We start from the raw sequence: 17613 nt of genomic DNA on the forward strand, positions 1-17613 counted from the left end.
TAACAATACAAGAACCTTTTCTGGTGCTATATAGAACCATTCACAAAAAGGTTCTATATAGAACCACATGCAACACGTTCTCCATCAATCTGAAGAAACATTCCATGATGCAGAGAACCTCTTAAACAAGCAAAGGGTTCTTTGAGTGTTCATGGTTCTATATAGAACAATTTTCTTTAGTAAAGAACCCTTGAAGAACCATCTTTTTGTTGTGTAACTCTCAGTCTGTGGTCTCGCTCACATAGCCGCACGCTCTGCAGTGATGTCTTCTGCGGGTCAGAGCGTTGAAGGGCTCTTTGCATTTCATGCACATGGTCACCTCGTTGTCTCTGATCCAGCGAGGGGCTCTTCGGCCCAGCTCCTCCGTCTGCGCGCACACACACACACACACACACACACACACACACACACACCACACACACACAGACACAGACACACACAGACACACACACACACAGACAGACAGACACACACAGACACACACACACACACAGACACACACACAGACACACACACACACACACACACACAGACAGACACACACACACACACACACACACACACACACAGACAGACAGACAGACAGACACACACACACACACACACACACACACACACACACACAGACAGACAGACAGACAGACAGACAGACAGACACACACAGACACACGCACATCACACACAGACACACACACACACACACACAGACAGACACACACAGACACACACAGACACAAACAATACTCAGGTAACAGTAAAAGCACCTTTCCAAAAAACAACTCGAGTAGAAATAAAAATAGTATCAGGACAAAAACTACTTAAAGTGGTTCAGAGTGGTTTGGTGTGAAATGGTTCAGATCTCTTTACAGTGGTGGTGATAGGAACCAGGGGTCGCCATGACTACAACACAGATATAGACATTTTATTTACTATCCAGAACCACCAGTGAACCTACACGAGTCTTCTGAGTTTATATGAATGTTGATGATGGAAAATAGTGGAAAATCTGAAATAATAAGTTTTCTTTGGGGACTATTTTGCCTCACAGCGCCCTGCATGTATCCCTCCACTATGAATGGAGTTTAAGTTCTCTAAACTATCATAAAACAGTGTCTCAGTCATCAGGCAGTGAATTCATAACCATTTCATGTAGGAACTTTCTGTGAGGGAGCTTTTAGAGGTGGACGTCTGGTTCCTATCACCACCACTGTGAACAGTTCTGACTCGGTAAGTTTCTCTAGAACAGCTCTGTTCTCCTCTTTAAGATTATTTTGGTCTAAAATAAAACGCTAAAGCTCCAAAATCAGAGATGTCACTGAACACAAAGCAGTACAGACGTCGTCACCATTAAAACACAATTAAATTAAACAGAAAAAGGAATTAGTAACTAAATATAAACAGCCAAAATGTAACTGAGTAAAAGTACCTTCATTTACTCGCTAATACACTGGAGTAGAAGTGGAAGTATGATTTGAAAATACTCAGGAGAACAAATCCATCAGTACTTACTGAAGTACAGGTACTCGAGTAAATGTAATCAGTTACTCTGATACACACAAACACTAAACTGTACTTACAGACACGTCCTCCTCTGCTTCTTTAGACGCAGACTTGAACGTCTCATTCTTCTTCTGGAACGTCTGTATCGTCTGCTGGAAAGCCTGGAGACAGAAAGAGCATCTCCAGTTCCACAAACCACAAGCTATTACAGAATATTAGTATCTAAAGAGAAGCTCTACAGGTGGCAGGTGATTCTTACTCAACTTATTAAAAATACTTATGAACAAAAATATCCAGCAGATCTCTCTGATCAACTGGAGCAAGTAAAAGGAAGAGAAACTAATATAACAAGATATACAACAAAAAAATATTTACAATATTTACAAATAACTACATGTGTGGAGCAGTAATTTATAGAGCCGTAAAGGAGTGGAATTCCCTACCAGTCTCACTGCTTAGAACTGAGGGTTAAATCATGTTTAACAACTGATTAAATAAAAAAAAAAACACCATTTAACAGATTTAGAGACCAGTTAAGTTGATCGGTCCCTGACAGCTACAACAACACTATGGTGGAGGTGGCAGGAATGGAGATATTTACCAGAATACAGTCAAATAAAGTTTTTGTAAATATACACATGATCTTTTCTTTCAGTGTGATTTTTCAGATTTTAGTCATCTTTTCTATGTTATGGTTACATTGTCAACTTTTTATTTTTCAGTTTTCTTTCTTTGTTTTTCTTGATTTTTTTGTACTCTTGCGTTTTGTATGATTTGTTTTGTTAATTGTTACCACACTATTTTTGTGATGTGTGATTTGTCTACTGGACCTCAGGAAGAATAGTGGCTATCACAATAGCAGCTAATAAGGATCCTAAAAATAAACAAATAAACTACAGAATGAAAGTTTGGATGCAGCACTAACTTTGTAAAAACAGACTATTTTAAATTTTTAAGTAATATTTGATGAGTTTGATTTATACAGCGTATTTTACAGAGTGCCACAAAGCAGCTTTACAGCTTTTCGGGTCTGAGCCCCAAATTAGCTTCGCCAGAGAACGTGTAGAGAGGAGAACTGCCACTTAGTAATGTCTGCGGGGTTTATCTGACACTAGAGGGCGCTCCTGAGTCCAAAATGAATGGGTTAATAGGGAGCATCTGAGCAAAATCATAGTTTGTAAATGCTGAAACATTTTTATACAGAAGAATGCATTCAACTCCTAAACCTGTAATTTAGGACAAAAAAGTGCTTATAAAACATTTATAAAACTGTGCTGGATCACGATGTGTTCAATATTCTGTGACAAAAGTTTAAAAACTACTCAAAAAATGACTGCAGCGCACAGTGATGGATGACTGAACGTTCTATTCCTCACTCAGCAGTCCATGGTTAGAACGTTATACTCTGAATGAACCTTCCTCACTCAGCCTTTCCTGGATGCTTTTTTTATATCCGGGTGTGACTACGTCACCAGTTTAAGACTTTAAATTCCTCCTGTCCCAGCTATCAAATTCAGAATGAGCTTATATTTACAAGAAAACTGAGAAGTTGCCAAAGAAAAACATTAATTATCTTGTCTTTGTGCTGTTCTGTTCAAATACAGGTAAAAGAGCATTTATAAATCACTGCTTTCTATTTTTATTTGCTACTGTGTCGACGTTAGAATTGGGTTTGCAGACCAAAACAAACTTCTCTGGTTAAACTAGATGTCGTGTGGTTTGTTGGGAAACATTTCTGAAAGGTAAAGATCTGATTTCCACACTTTAGACCTGGAGTGTATGTGAAGATAAATACCTTGATCCAGTCGTCTTTGTCCTGCTCAGAGCTGCGTGTACAGAGGAGAGCAGTGATTATTAATATTATTATTAGTCAGAACTCCTCAGATATCCAGACAGAGAGAGGGGTCAGAGCTGAGCTCACCTGGCCTGCAGCTCCAGCGTGCGCTCTTTGCCCGACACCTGGAAGGTGTGAGGGTAGGCGTCGTTCACCGTCTCCACCACCTTTATGCCCTCTATGCCCACTCGAGTGCGCACGGTGAACCGCTGACCCAGCAGGCTGAACTTCGGCACACAGACCAGCAACATGTTGTTGAACTAGACGGACAGAAAGACAGACAGAGCTTAACACCTGATCAGCAAGTTTTTCTTGTACTTTATTTTTCATCCCAAGTTTGATTTACTTTTGCTTTTGTTGAGTTTATTCAACCAACCAGTCAAAATTTTTTTAAAAAATATTTTTTACATGATAATTTTCAATGTCTTTTAATCCCTTCATTCATAACCATTTACTGTAGTAACTTTCTGTGAGGTGGACATCTGGTTCCTATCACCACCACTGTGAACAGTTCTCTCTAGAACAGCGTTTCATACCAAATGTCTCTGAACGACTGTTTACATCTTAAGAGAAGTGATTCCTGAACTGCAAAACTCGACAGTGGAAGTGAAATCAGTCTTTTTTTAATCATTTTTACATCATCATTTTCCCTCTTTTTACCCCTTAAAATTAAACAGGCTGATTTTGTTACTGCAACTTTAAGACTGGCATATGCAAATGAGCTCTGTTCTAATTGGCTGCACCTCATTCGAAAAGCAGTCCAGGCTGAAACACTCCTAACTTCCACATGAGTGGGCGGAGCTAAACTGCTGCAATTTTACAGTGGAGTGAAGGTGTCAGACCACTGCTTTGAGTGAAAACGAGAGAGTTTAAGGCCTGATTAGTAAGTCTTAAGACTCTGCATGTTTCTCTTAACGATGTTTGTTTATTTATCACAAACAGTCACACTCCAATTTTACACAATCCCTTTTCAACTTTTTTATCTTGGGCTCAAACACTCTTATACCTTAAACATGAATGGGTGGAGCTAAACTGCTGTAGGCTGAATAGGCAGATATAAGCAAAATGTATTGTTTTTTGTGACATCACAGAAACAGTGAATCAAATCAGGCTGTTTTTGCAGCTTAGTTTCCATATGTGGACTGTATGGACTGGAGTGAATGGTATGTTTTTAAAGTTTAGCAATGTTTTTACACTCCTTTTTAAAAATCAAAAATTCAGTTTTCCTTGATATGGGCCCTTTAAGCAGTTGAACGTTTGAGGTTGTGCATCATAAATAACATCCTACTTGTGATCAAAAAAAACTAAGTGCTGTTTTCTTCAGCGCTCAGCCTGGGGCAGCCTGGGGCAGACTGGGCCAGACTGGGCCAGACTGGGGCAGCGCTAACATTTCACAAACTGAGCTGCTGCCGGCAGGTTTATGCAAGTTAAGTGAAAAGACTTCTCAGTATTGCTTCGACTCAATAATTGTCTCATTACTGCACTTCATATTGAGCTTTTCTCAGACTCAAACACACGACAGGTATTTCAACTCCACAGATTCTCTTTGTATACGTTCACTTATGAAGTGAGCTGTGCCACTTGAGTCTTACCAGATAGAGATATCTCTCCATGGCTGAGGTGTTCCTGGCGGCCAGCTTCAGGATTTGGCCTTCTTTAATGAGCTCGTTGGAGGCGTTCACAATGTCCTCCTCCCCTCCAAGCATTTCATAGATCTCCAGAAGCTTCTTAAGGTTCTCCTGAATAACCAGCAGAGAATCAGGTATCACATACTCAAACCTGAGCTTTCAAATGGAAACTGCTGCCATCGTGAGAGGTTTAGTTGCCTCTTAATAAACTATTAGCAAGATTAATGTGAATAAACGAGCATCTTGCAATTAGCACCAGGTTAATTAAGGTCGCAGTGGGACACTCACCATTTTGCGGATGGCGCTGTTGGAGTGAGTGGCAGCCATGGAGATGGTCTGTAGAGACTCTGTGGAGAAATATTAAAGGGAAATTCTATCAATTTTTTAAAAAAAAATCTGTAATTCAGGTGGTGAGATGTAAATAAAGTCATTCAAGTGGTTTAATGTGAAACGCTGCATTATAGATAAACTTAATGCGACTAGTGAACCTACATGTTGATACAGGTACAGAATGTTGATGATGGCAAAATAGTATAAAACGTTTTCTTTGGGGACTATTTTTTATCAGAACTCCCTACGTTATGTATCCCTCCACCATGAATGGACGTTTAGGACCAAAATCTATCATAAAACAGCGTCTCAGTCATCAGGCAGTGAATTCATAACCATTTCATGTAGGAACTTTCTGTGAGGGAGCTTTTAGAGGTGGACGTCTGGTTCCTATCACCACCACTGTGAACAGTTCTGACTCGGTATGTTTATCTAGAACAGAGTGTCTCAAACCAAACCACTCTGAATGACTCTAAATGACTCTGAATGACTCTGTTTACAACTTAAACAGGTAATTATGCAGTTTTTTTCACAAATCAGCGGAATTTCCCTTTAAGAGAAGTGATTCCTAAACTGCAAAACTCGACAGTGGAAGTGAAATCGAAGGGTTCAGACAAAGTTAGAAGAGCCCGAATGGACTCATTGTTCTTGCTGCAGCCTCGTGGGCGAAACAGTTTACAGTACAGTAACATAGTAGAATAAGTAAAGCAGATGAATTGGTGTGTATTTCAGAGACAATGACATCCTGGCTACATTTAAAAATCTACATCCTACAAATTCACTGATCCATCCCACAAAATGTTCCCAATTTCTGAAAAAGTGAAACAAACAAACAAAAATCTTCACACTTTATTAGCATGAGTTGTGACTTACAGCTGCACTGTGTACGATTTGGGGATTTGGAGACCTCTCTGGTGGAAATGTGTAATTGCATGAAACATGTAGACAGGGCCAGTTCCAGCCCTTTAGGGGCCCTCTGCAGGACTTTTTTGGGGTCCCCCATCTTGTTAGCTGATGTACTGTAAAATTAGAGTCTAATTCATAACAATTACTGCCACAAGTGTTTCTTACTTATCCAGCTGACTTTAAGCTTAGTTCAGTCTGACCCTGGTGGCCATGGTGACCATGTTGTTTTTACCATTATAAATGCTTTGATTTCTACATATTCAGGTTTATCTTTCTTGTTCTGTCTTTTGAGACTCCTCTTCTTGCTTCATGCAATTAGCTGTTCAGCATAAACACCTTGCTTTCATGTGCACAATTTGAGGGTTAAACACAGCCTGAGTATCTAAACCTGGATTAATCACAGCAGTCCAAGTACCTACCCCTGGATTAATTGTAATCTGAGCATCTAAACTTGGACTAATCATAACCCGAGTGTCTAAACTTGGACTAATCATAACCCGAGTGTCTAAACCTGGACTAATCGTAACCCGAGTGTCTAAACTTGGATTAATCACAGCAGCCCAAGTACCTAAACCTGGATTAACTTTAATCTGAGCATCTAAACCTGGATTAATCGTAACCAGTGTGTCTAAATCTGGATTAATCATAGTCTGTGTGTCTAAATCTGGATTAATAACAGCCTGAGTATGTAAACCTGGATTAATAACCACTTTTTTTAATTTTAACAAAAAAATCTTAACAGTGCAGCTTTAAAGAACACAGAAAAAAACAAAAAAGCAAAGAAGGTTCTGCTTGTTAAAGGCTGAGTGTTTAATCTGTAGTTCCTGATTACAAATAAATATTCCGTATAGTGCAAGTTAAGTTGGGTTTCTCACTCTCTGCCTGGCTGCGGTCAGGAGCGTCCAGCGGGAGTCTCTTCAGGTAGTCCTTCAGCAGCAGCTCGTAGCGAGGAACCCTCTGCACAGGCTCCAGCATGTGGTGCTGCAGAGTGAGGCTGCCACAGATGTCCTGCTTCTGCAGTGGAACATAAAACCACACCAAACAGTCTCATACGAGAACCACTTTCTGGTCCTTTGTTTTTAAATGGAGGGTAAACGGATTTAGGCTGCTGGGCACTCAGAACACACACCTGGATCTCTTGAATGATGGCGCTAAACTGCGCTGAGCGCTCGGTCCACTGTTTGAGGAGATCCATGGCGTTGTCAAAGTTCTTCACGTACTCTGCGTACATCCTGAGGAACGGAGCGTGCTGCTCTAAGATGTCCCCAATCCGAGGCCTGCTCTCCCTGAACACAGACGAGGGGAGGAGTTAGACCAGTAGATACTGAAAGTGTTAATCTTAGCCTCAAAGATTTTGATTCCATTAAGATTCTTTAACAAATTAATAAGTGCGTCATTAAATCTTAAACTTCATTTAAACTCAAATACATTATTTGGGTGCCATTTAAAGTGTTTTGTGGTAAAATAATACAACACACACAAACGTAATTGGAGGGATTATTATCGCAGCAGTGGAATAAATACCATAAAACAATAAACTTATATTTTAGACAAAATGAAGGCATGAAAATGAGTCCAGACTTTTGATTAAGTTAAATATTCTAATTGATACAAATCAATTTTAGCATTGCAGAATCTCCACATGCAGTAGTAGTAGATACGCCGTCCACTAAACCCCCCCTCAGCTCGTACGCCGTCCACTAAACCCGCCCCAGCTCGTACGCCGTCCACTATACTCCACTCAGCTCGTACGCCGTCCACTAAACTCCCCTCAGCTCGTACGCCGTCCACTAAACCCCCCTCAGCTCGTACGCCGTCCACTAAACCACCCTCAGCTCGTACGCCGTCCACTAAACTACCCTCAGCTCGTACGCCGTCCACTAAACCCCCCTCAGCTCGTACGCCGTCCACTAAACCCCCCTCAGCACGTACGCCGTCCACTAAACCACCCTCAGCTCGTACGCCGTCCACTAAACCCCCCTCAGCTCGTACGCCGTCCACTAAACCACCCTCAGCTCGTACGCCATCCACTAAACCACCCTCAGCTCGTACGCCGTCCACTAAACCACCCTCAGCTCGTACGCCGTCCACTAAACACCCCTCAGCTCGTACGCCGTCCACTAAACACCCCTCAGCTCGTACGCCGTCCACTAAACCCCCCTCAGCTCGTACGCCGTCCACTAAACCCCCCTCAGCTCGTACGCCGTCCACTAAACCCCCCTCAGCTCGTACGTCGTCAACTAAACTCCCCTCAGCTCGTACGTCGTCCACTAAACCCCCCTCAGCTCGTACGCCGTCCACTATACTCCACTCAGCTCGTACGCCGTCCACTAAACCCCCCTCAGCTTGTACGCCGTCCACTGTACAAAGGTTTATAAATGAGGCTCTACAGCTGATTTTACTGAGGCTACAGGAAATGCTATAACAGATATAGCAGTGGTTGTAGTGGTGAGCTGCAGGTAGGGTGAATCAGGACGTACACTAAATGACCAAAAGTATGTCGACACCTTGTTACAACCCGATTTGAACCGGAAACCCGATTTAGGCCACACGTGCAAAATTATGTCATTTCCGTTACTGTTTTACAGCTGCTGCCCGATATCGGCTGTGTCTGAAATAGAATAAATGCTGCCGACTCACACAGTATTCTGAGGCAGTGAGGCAACCAGTCACGTCTGAATTGAATGATTATGTGAAATGCTGACTGAGGTTCAAGGCAGTATAGATGTATCCAAACTTTCTTAAAAGTCTGGAATAAAGACGCTAATGCTATATGACTGGCTGCCTTACTGCCTCAAAACACTCATGATGAGTCAGCAGCATTTATTATATTTCAGACACAGCTGATATCAGGCAGCAGCCGTAAAAAACAGCAGCGGAAATGACATACATTTTTGCACATGCGTGGTCCAAACCGGGTAGTGACACACCGAACCATCAAATCTTTACAAGCTTGCCGGACATCCCATTCCAAAACCATGGGCATTACTACAGAGTTGTCCCTCTTTGCAGCTGTAACAGCCTCCAGTCTTTTGGGAAGCTTTCTACAAGACGTTGGAGAGTCTGTGGGAATTTGTGTCCATTCATCCAGAAGAGCATTTGTGAGGTCAGGCACTGATGTTGGACGAGGGGGCCTGTCTCACAATCTCCATTCCAGTTCATCCCAAAGGTGTTCAGCAGGGTTGAGGTCAGGGCTCTGTGAGGGCCACTGGAGTTCCTCCACACCAAACTGGTCACTCCATGTCTTTATGGAGCTGCTTTGTGCACAGGGACTCAGTCATGCTGGAACAGGAAAGGCTCTTCCCCAAACTGCTGACACAAAGCTGGAAGCAGATAACTGTGTAAAATGTCTTTGTGCTGCAGCATCAACATCACCCTTCACTGGAACTGAGAGCCCAAACCCTGAAAAACAGCCCCGCCCATCATCCCTCCTCCACCAAACTGTACTGTTGGCTCTGCATTCCGGTAGGTAACGTTCTCCTGACCTCCACCAAACCCAGATTCATCATCAGACTGACAGATAGAGAAGCTGATTCATCACTCCAGAGAACACGGTTCCTCTGCTCCAGAGTCCAGTGGCGGCGCTTTACACCCCTCCAGCCGACACTTGGCATTGAGCATAGTGATCTTAGGCTTGTGTGCAGCAGCTCAGACATAGAAACCCATTTCATGAAGCTCTAGATGCGCAACTCTTGGGCTGATTTTGCTTCCAGAGGCAGTTTGGAAAACTGTAGTGAGTGAAGCAGCTGAGCTGTTGTTGCTCTCAGGTGCTTCCATTTCACAATAACAGCAGTTACAGTTGTCCGGAGCAGATCTAGCAGGTCTAGCATCCTGTGACAGAGCCATGTTTAAAGTCACTGCGCTCTTCAGTACGACCCTCTACTGACAGTGTTTGTCTATGGAGACTGGAATGCTGTGTGTTTGGTTTTATACACCTGTTAGCAATAAAACACCTGTACTCAATAATTAGGCAGATAATTAGGCCAATACTTTTGACCATTTATTGTTTGTTGAAGTGCTTGTGATTACCACTCGCGCATCCTGGTCTCCAGGTCAGGCAGGAGGAACTTGCTGTGGAAGGCGTAGATGCAGGCCACGTTACAGAAGATGCCCTTCACTACATCCACAGGAAACGTACCTTTCGCCGCCTCCCGGGTCAGTTTAGCACAGAACACCTGCAGATAAATACACACACAGACAGATCAGGGACAGAAACACATTCAGTCCCACTAATATTTTGCTTTGTCATTTGAAATGTTGACTCGCCTGATCCAGCAGATAGAGGCGAGTAACATAGGCTCTCTCAGTGAGCAGGAGCTCGTTGGCTACCTTATACAGCTTCTGCTCATTGGTCTCTTCCTGGAGAGAGAGAGAGAGAGAGAGAGAGAGAGAGAGAGAGAGAGAGAGAGAGAGAGACAGAGAGAGAGAGAGAGAGCTTAGCAACATGTTTCCTTACGCTCATACTGAAATTATGGCCCACTTCTTGCCCCCTATTTCTGCACCGTGGTAGAGCTTCTGTGTATAAGGGTGATCAGAGGAAGTCAGCGAGATGCAAAAAGGCTTAGTTCAAAGAATTGAGACGCAAACCAGACGATCAGAATACGCATCACAGGGAGGTGCTTTGTAGCAATTTAATATGAAATGGTTGGTTATTTATTTATTCACGCTGCCTATAAACCTTTGCGTATTTCAGCTGATCGCCTCGAGCCGCCTCATCACAACTGCTCTACATTTTTTCTCATATTTATAGTTTTTCCCTGAACTCCAGTTGTAAAATGTGTTTCTCATCAACATTTACAGCTTCTCTTTATCCCTGAGGAAGCGGATTTGTTACTCTGCCTTTAAGACTAATATACAGCTGCTGGAAGAAAAACTCTCATTTTTATGCATAATTTGAAAATACCAGCCGCTGTAAACATTTCAAGATTAACAGACCAACAGAAACAGTCCGAAATGAATAAAATCCACTTTCATTAAAGTTAAGAATATTTTCTGCTTCTTACAGAGGTCCAGAGAGGCCACGAGGTAGCTAGAATTTCTGGATTGTTATCTTGAGATCATGACTTAACTGTGTTGTGATCTCGAGATAATGACTTTTGTTATCTCGAGATTACAAGATAGTTAAGTCATGATCTAAAGATAACAACTTAACTGTCTTATGAACAAGATAAAGTTATCTTAGGATCACAACTCAATTATCATGATCTTGAGATAACAAGTCATTATCGCGAGATCAAAACACAATTTATCTTGAGTTCATAAGACAGTTAAGTTATCTTGAAATGATGACTTAATTATCTTGTCATCTTGAGATAACAATCCAGAAAATTATAGCAAACTCACAGCCTCGCCAGAGTTCCATAGGCTTCTTCTGTACAGTTTTTCTTTTTTGTGACGATATGTAAGTGGCCTCTGTTCTGATTGGCTGACTCCTTCACAGGCGAATTGAGGCACAGCAAGTTCAAAAAGCTGTTCCAAGAGCTGAAATGTGGAACAAACTCGTTTAGACTGAAATCCTGAGGAACACTGGGAAGTATAAACCTCAGCTGCTCCTTTCAGATGTGTGGATCTTTTCGACACTGCAGTGATTCATTCACTTCCTGACAGCCTTCAACAACCGGGCCTGAACCGCTAGTAGGCCAAAAATGTAAATGCGTTCATGGTAATGACATCACAGTACGTCATCAGTGATGACCATTTTCCTTTCATTTGTTCCTTTTCCATCCCTCCATCCACCAAAATGGAAGCTTTAGTGAAAGCTCTGCCAGGAAGACTCTAATGCTACGTCTAATGCTTCACTACTCCTGACCAATCACAGGCCTGCAGCTTTCTTTAAAATGACTCAACTTACAGACCTATTGTGCTGCTTTCCCCTCCTTCCTCCCCACCACCACCTGTCCTATTCTCCAAGGGTAGGTTCCACCTCTGCCACCTCCATCCAGCAGCAACAGTGAGGGTCTAGACACTCCAAGAACTGGACCGAGGATGGGGCCCCACACAAAACACTCTTTCTACTGAATTATCATCTTTCAATTTGTAAAATCCCATCTAGGATTAAAAGAATTGCCCTCCGTCTCTCCTGCCTCCGGAGTCTTTCTGGCAGAACTGCTACTATTGTTCCAAAAACTGACTTGACTCCAGTTCCCTCTTTTAATTAAATTTATTTACCATATTTAACTAAATATTCACATATTTATTTTTCTAACTGAAAATACATGATGAAACCTGATAATTTCATACTGATTCTATTCCATTTACTTCTTTCTGTCTCTCTCTCTCTCTGTCTCTCTCTCTCTCTCTCTTTACGGATTACTCAAAAAGTCTGTCTCTACCAAACCCCAGCTAGCGGTAAAGTAGGCTACTCATACAGTTAATGGGACAAAATGCAGCCCAATGAATGTTGATTTCCAGCTTGCTACATGATAATGTCTCACCAATATGCTAATGAATAACTTTCTCATGCACGCTAAAGGACAGAGTTGGTAATACAAAACTCTCTCATCTCGTCATCAAAATAGCCAACTATGGAGCTTATAGCTTAAACTGAGCAGCTACAGGAACTAGACTTAACCCTGACGGTAAAGCTAACACTGTTACGAGCAAAAAGACGAATTATGAGGTTTTCATTTTGCAAGCATAACCTGTTAATTACACTCATAAACTTTCACACATATATCATCAGTGTGGTATGTTAGCCTATAGTATGTGTACTGCAAGACGTTGAGATGCTTTGGGTGCGTTAGCATAGCTTCTCATACTACTCTAAACACAGTGGACGTTCAGTCTATGGCCAATCCATAGGTCAGCTAAGAACCAGTCACTGTTGATTGGATCTTGTTGCTGTTTTCACACTGAGTCACATAAAACTCAAACTACCGAAGACGTTGACGGGTACAGATAGCAAATTGAAGGCTTGAGGCAATGACAGGAACATAGGAACGCTTGCTAAGAAGTGATAAGAAAATAAGGCGGAGCTTGGTGGAGAGCATACTGATTTTGTTCATAATACAGAGATAGCGCTCACGGAAAACAGCTCTTTTTCTTAAAAAAGTGATTAAGTGACCTTTATTAGTCCCACAACAGGGAGATTTCACCTCTGCATTTAACTCATCCGTGCAGTGAGACACCACATACACACTAGTGAACACACACACTAGGGGGCAGTGAGCACACTTGCCCAGAGCGTCGGGCAGCCCTGTCCACAGTGCCTGAGGAGCAGTTGGGGGTTAGGTGTCTTGCTCAAGGGCAGCTCAGTCACATACTGTCGGCTCAGGGGATCGAACCAGCGACCTTCCAGTCACAGGGCTGGTTCCCTAACCTCCAGGATACACTGATTTATTGTTTATGAAATATTTGATATAAGCACCCACTGACTGCATATGTGATACATATGATCTATATAATCACTGACAATATAGACAGTATACACTGATTGACCCTATATATGATGCATATAATATACAGTCATTGACTATATATACACACACACACACACAACATAATTGTATATATAATGTATACATTCATTGACTATATATGATATATTTGATACGTTTGATATATACACTCATTCTATACATGATATATGCACTCTGACTGTATACATATATTTAATATACATACTCACTGACTGTGTTTGTACTATACTTGATATATACATTAACTGACTGCATACATGACACATTTTATATATGCACTTATTAACAATGAGTTAGGTTATTGTTATGATATCAAGCTTGTAACAGACTTATTTGGTGCTATATGGAACCCTTTTTGAGAAGGTTCTATGTAGAACCATATACAACACTTTTTCCATCAATCAGATGAACAATTTCATGATGCAAAGAACCATTTAAGCATGCAAAGGGTTCTTTGAGTGTTCCTGGCTCTATATAGAACCATTTTCTTTACTAAAGAACTCGAAGAACCATCTTTTTTAAGTGTGTACTTACTGTGTTAATGTTCTTTGCATTTGTTCTAACATTGGCATTTTTCAGAGCAAATAAACACTGAGTGACCAGACAAGCAGCTAAATTTGAATTTTTTCAGTTTCCTAAAACTTTTGCACATTCCTGTATGTAAATATGTTTGTACTCACTTTAGGATTGTCCTCCTCCATGTTCTCCTCCTGCTCATTGATGTGTGTCTCCTGTTCTCTGTACTGCAGGAGGGTTCTACCCTCCTCTGTCTGCGTCCTCACGTCTGCGAGCTCTGAGTCTGAGCGGTGCTGCAGCAGGATTGGCCCAGAGTTTCTGGCCTCTCTCTCTCCAACATCCTCCATAGGCCGACCGCCCGTCACATCTCCAGGCGGTCGTGACGGTCTGAGCGGAGCTGCTGCTGCTTCAGAACCGGTTCTGTGGTCCTCAGCGCTGGAGCACAGAGCAGAGGGAGAGTGTTTGTGTGGGTGGTACTGAAAGCAACTGTAGCACCCGCGAAAGGAAGTGAAAGTGTGGCAGACGAGAAGGAAGCGCACAGAGCTTCACTGTCCTATTTATCATACACACACACACACACACACACACACACACACACACCTCAGCAGGTACGCTTACACTTGCACCCACAGCCACACCTGTGCTGATGTTTTTCCACTGCAGCTTCCTCTCCGCTCATCTCTGTTACAGCTGCTCCACACTGGCCTGAACAAACCTCCCAACTCTTCACTGCACTTTGGAGATGCTCTGGCTTTGGAAGCACTGCAGCACAAAATCAATCAATCAATCAATCAATCAATCAATCAATCAACCAACCTTTATTTAAACTGGGGTACACTGAGGGTGACCCTCACTCAAATTGCAGCTGAGCATTATAACAAAGAAAGAGGGACAAAGCGAGTAAATGTAATTCTGTAATTATAAAAGTCTAACAGAGAAACTGAGAACTGAGAGAAATCATGAAGGACGTAACTGAAAGTACTGAAGACAAAGTAAAGTTTAGGCACTGTAAGACTAAAAGAGTGGTTTCTAAAACAGGCTAATTAAATCATTAAGAAGAATTAATAATTGAATAAAATAAAAATGAAGATGGAAAATAATAAACAAAATTATAAAATAATAAAATAAAAGAAAAATAACAATAAAACAAATACAATGGGAAAGTTTTAAGTTAGCTTGATCAGGTGGTTGCTAAGGTGTTGCTAGGCTGTTGCTATGGTATTCCAGGAGGTTGCATAGGAGTAACTAGGTTGCTGTGTCCCAGGTGGTTGCTAAGTTGTTACTAAGCCCAGGTGGTTGCTAAAGTGTTGCTAGGCCGCTGCTATGGTATCCCAGGTGGTTGCAAAGGTGTTGCTAGGCCCAAATGGTTGCTAAGGTGTTGCTGGGTGGTTGCTATGGTTTCCCAGGTGATTGCTAAGGAGTTGCTAGGCCGTTGCTATGGTGTCCCAGGTGGTTGCTAAGTATATAAAAGGTCCACTTATTATATTCAGGCTGTTTCTGTTACTGTGCCTTTAACACTGATATATGTAAATGAGCTCTGTTCCGATTGGCTGTTCTGTATTGCGGCTCAGGGTGCGGGGTGTGGACGGGGCTAAACTAGTAAGGTATGACATATGTTGGTTTTTTGTGACATCACTAAATGGTCTGTTTTTGAGTTTATTTTTCTGGACTGACGGTGGAGCGAACAGTACATTTTGAAGTGTTATTGTTTGCAGTGTTTACATATTAAATTTATTTCAGAAAGGTTTTTTAATGATTTGGGCCCTTTAATTTTTGTTTCAGGTGATGTGATGACTTGCATGATAAAGTGGTGGCTTCAAGCATCAGTTAGCCTGGTTAGCTATGTTAGCCTGGTGTTCGGGACATCGAACATATCTCGGCTGAATTTTGTGCAAATTTGATTTTTGGCTGAAGCGTCACTTCAGTAAATAAGCTCTGCTAAATGCTTCCACCTGGTGGTAGAATCATGAACTGCATGTTCTTACTTTTGTGGCTGCATGTACCTCGAGACGCATTCTGATTAAATTACAATATACAAATTAAATTCCAAAAAAGGTGCGAAGCGCTAATAAAAACAGACAGCAGTGATGAGTAAATTCTGTTTAACTGTATTAAACTGAAAGCAGGAGCATGTTTACCTCTGTGTTACATCATCTTTCCTTTCAACAGCATTTAATGATCATCTGGGGGCTGAAGACACTGATCCAGCTTTGAAAGTGGAATTTTGCTGTTCTTCTGTTACACAAATCCTCAGCTGTGCATCAGTTCAGGGCTTTCATTGACATATTTTGCCATTGTTTTCCACTGGAGAGTTCAGGGATTACAGAAACTATAACTATAAACTATAAAAAAGGGCCCAAACACTGAAGACATGTTCTCCAGCGTTCCCTCGTATTACCTGCTTGTGCGAATGTTGGTGAATACGTGTCTAATGAAACAGTGCAGTGATGGTGGTGAATAATGAGGACACTGAGCTGTGTGAGTTTATTATCATGTCAGCGTGACAAGTGGATTATCGGCTTCTACTGAGTAGGTTAACATTTTTAACCTAAGATGCTGTAAGTTAAGGTTCCTAAATTAAGGTCAGATTTGATTCTGTAATATGATTTTGTGAAAAATCTGATCTTGAACTTCTCAAATTATAACTAAGGAAAAAATATTGGAAGTCCCTGGAATTCGGCCCTGAACGGTCTCTCAGTGAAAATGTGTGCAAAATAGACTTGGAAAATAATCTGCTTTCGAATCTGGATCAGTTTGTATTTTCAGTCCTCAAAACATAATTAAGTGCTGTTAAAAGGAAAGATCTAAAATGAGTTCAGGGTTAATGGAGCTTTCACAGATGTGCAGGTTACCCACTAATAATAAATAATAACAAGCCTCAACAGAACAGATCCGGAACAGAACCAGAACCAGAACAGAGCCTCATTACCTCCTAACAGCTGGTTCTGTTGGTCTGTTTGTCCTGAAAGTACAGAACCCACTAAAGGACACTGGGGAGAGGTTGTGGGGGTGGTGGGGGATGAGATAAGGTAAGAGAAGATAAGATAAGATAAGCTACACTTAGAATATTTAACCTTGGTTCTTCAAGGGTTCTTTAGTAAAGAAAGTGGTCCTATATAGAACCATGAACACTCAAAGAACCTTTTGCATGATTAAATGGCTCTACTGAAAATTCTGTTTTTGTTGCTTTATCTTCTCAACAGAGACTAAACTGATTTCCTTCCAGCTGAATACAAATAAACTGTAACTCAGTCAGTACATTTCTAAATTTACGATGCTGCAGGAACTCTGGATCCGTTTGTGAGAGCCAATAAATTCTTCTATGTCTTGTTTTTGGGTGATATTTTATCCACAGAGGGAGTTTTATTATCAAACGCCTCCAAATCTAAAGTGTGAAACTGCAACACAAACACAGTGCAGACGGTAATGAAGAGTAATCAGAGGAGAAAAGTGGAAAGATCTGGAGTGGATTTGCCAAATA

At 41.6% G+C, this 17613-nt stretch overlaps 1 protein-coding gene across 4 annotated transcripts in view; it reads right to left on the reverse strand.

Annotated features, from left to right (window-relative positions):
* fgd4b (FYVE, RhoGEF and PH domain containing 4b) overlaps window positions 1-17613 on the reverse strand; it is a 28907-nt gene that overhangs the window by 5552 nt on the left and 5742 nt on the right. For 3 of the 4 annotated variants that reach the window (XM_036577785.1, XM_036577787.1, XM_036577788.1), the window contains exons 2-13: window positions 14771-14894; window positions 14297-14567; window positions 10465-10557; window positions 10228-10373; window positions 7328-7484; window positions 7074-7212; window positions 5251-5309; window positions 4927-5073; window positions 3422-3594; window positions 3296-3326; window positions 1578-1661; window positions 242-367 (exon numbers count right to left, since the gene is read on the reverse strand). In XM_036577785.1, the coding sequence (XP_036433678.1) occupies window positions 242-367; window positions 1578-1661; window positions 3296-3326; window positions 3422-3594; window positions 4927-5073; window positions 5251-5309; window positions 7074-7212; window positions 7328-7484; window positions 10228-10373; window positions 10465-10557; window positions 14297-14567; window positions 14771-14894 (1550 nt within the window). The remainder of the gene's footprint in view (window positions 1-241; window positions 368-1577; window positions 1662-3295; window positions 3327-3421; window positions 3595-4926; window positions 5074-5250; window positions 5310-7073; window positions 7213-7327; window positions 7485-10227; window positions 10374-10464; window positions 10558-14296; window positions 14568-14770; window positions 14895-17613) is intronic. The other variant, XM_036577789.1, reaches the window with a different exon arrangement.

The sequence above is a fragment of the Colossoma macropomum genome, unplaced genomic scaffold (assembly GCF_904425465.1).
Source record: "Colossoma macropomum unplaced genomic scaffold, Colossoma_macropomum, whole genome shotgun sequence".
NCBI lineage: Eukaryota > Metazoa > Chordata > Actinopteri > Characiformes > Serrasalmidae > Colossoma > Colossoma macropomum.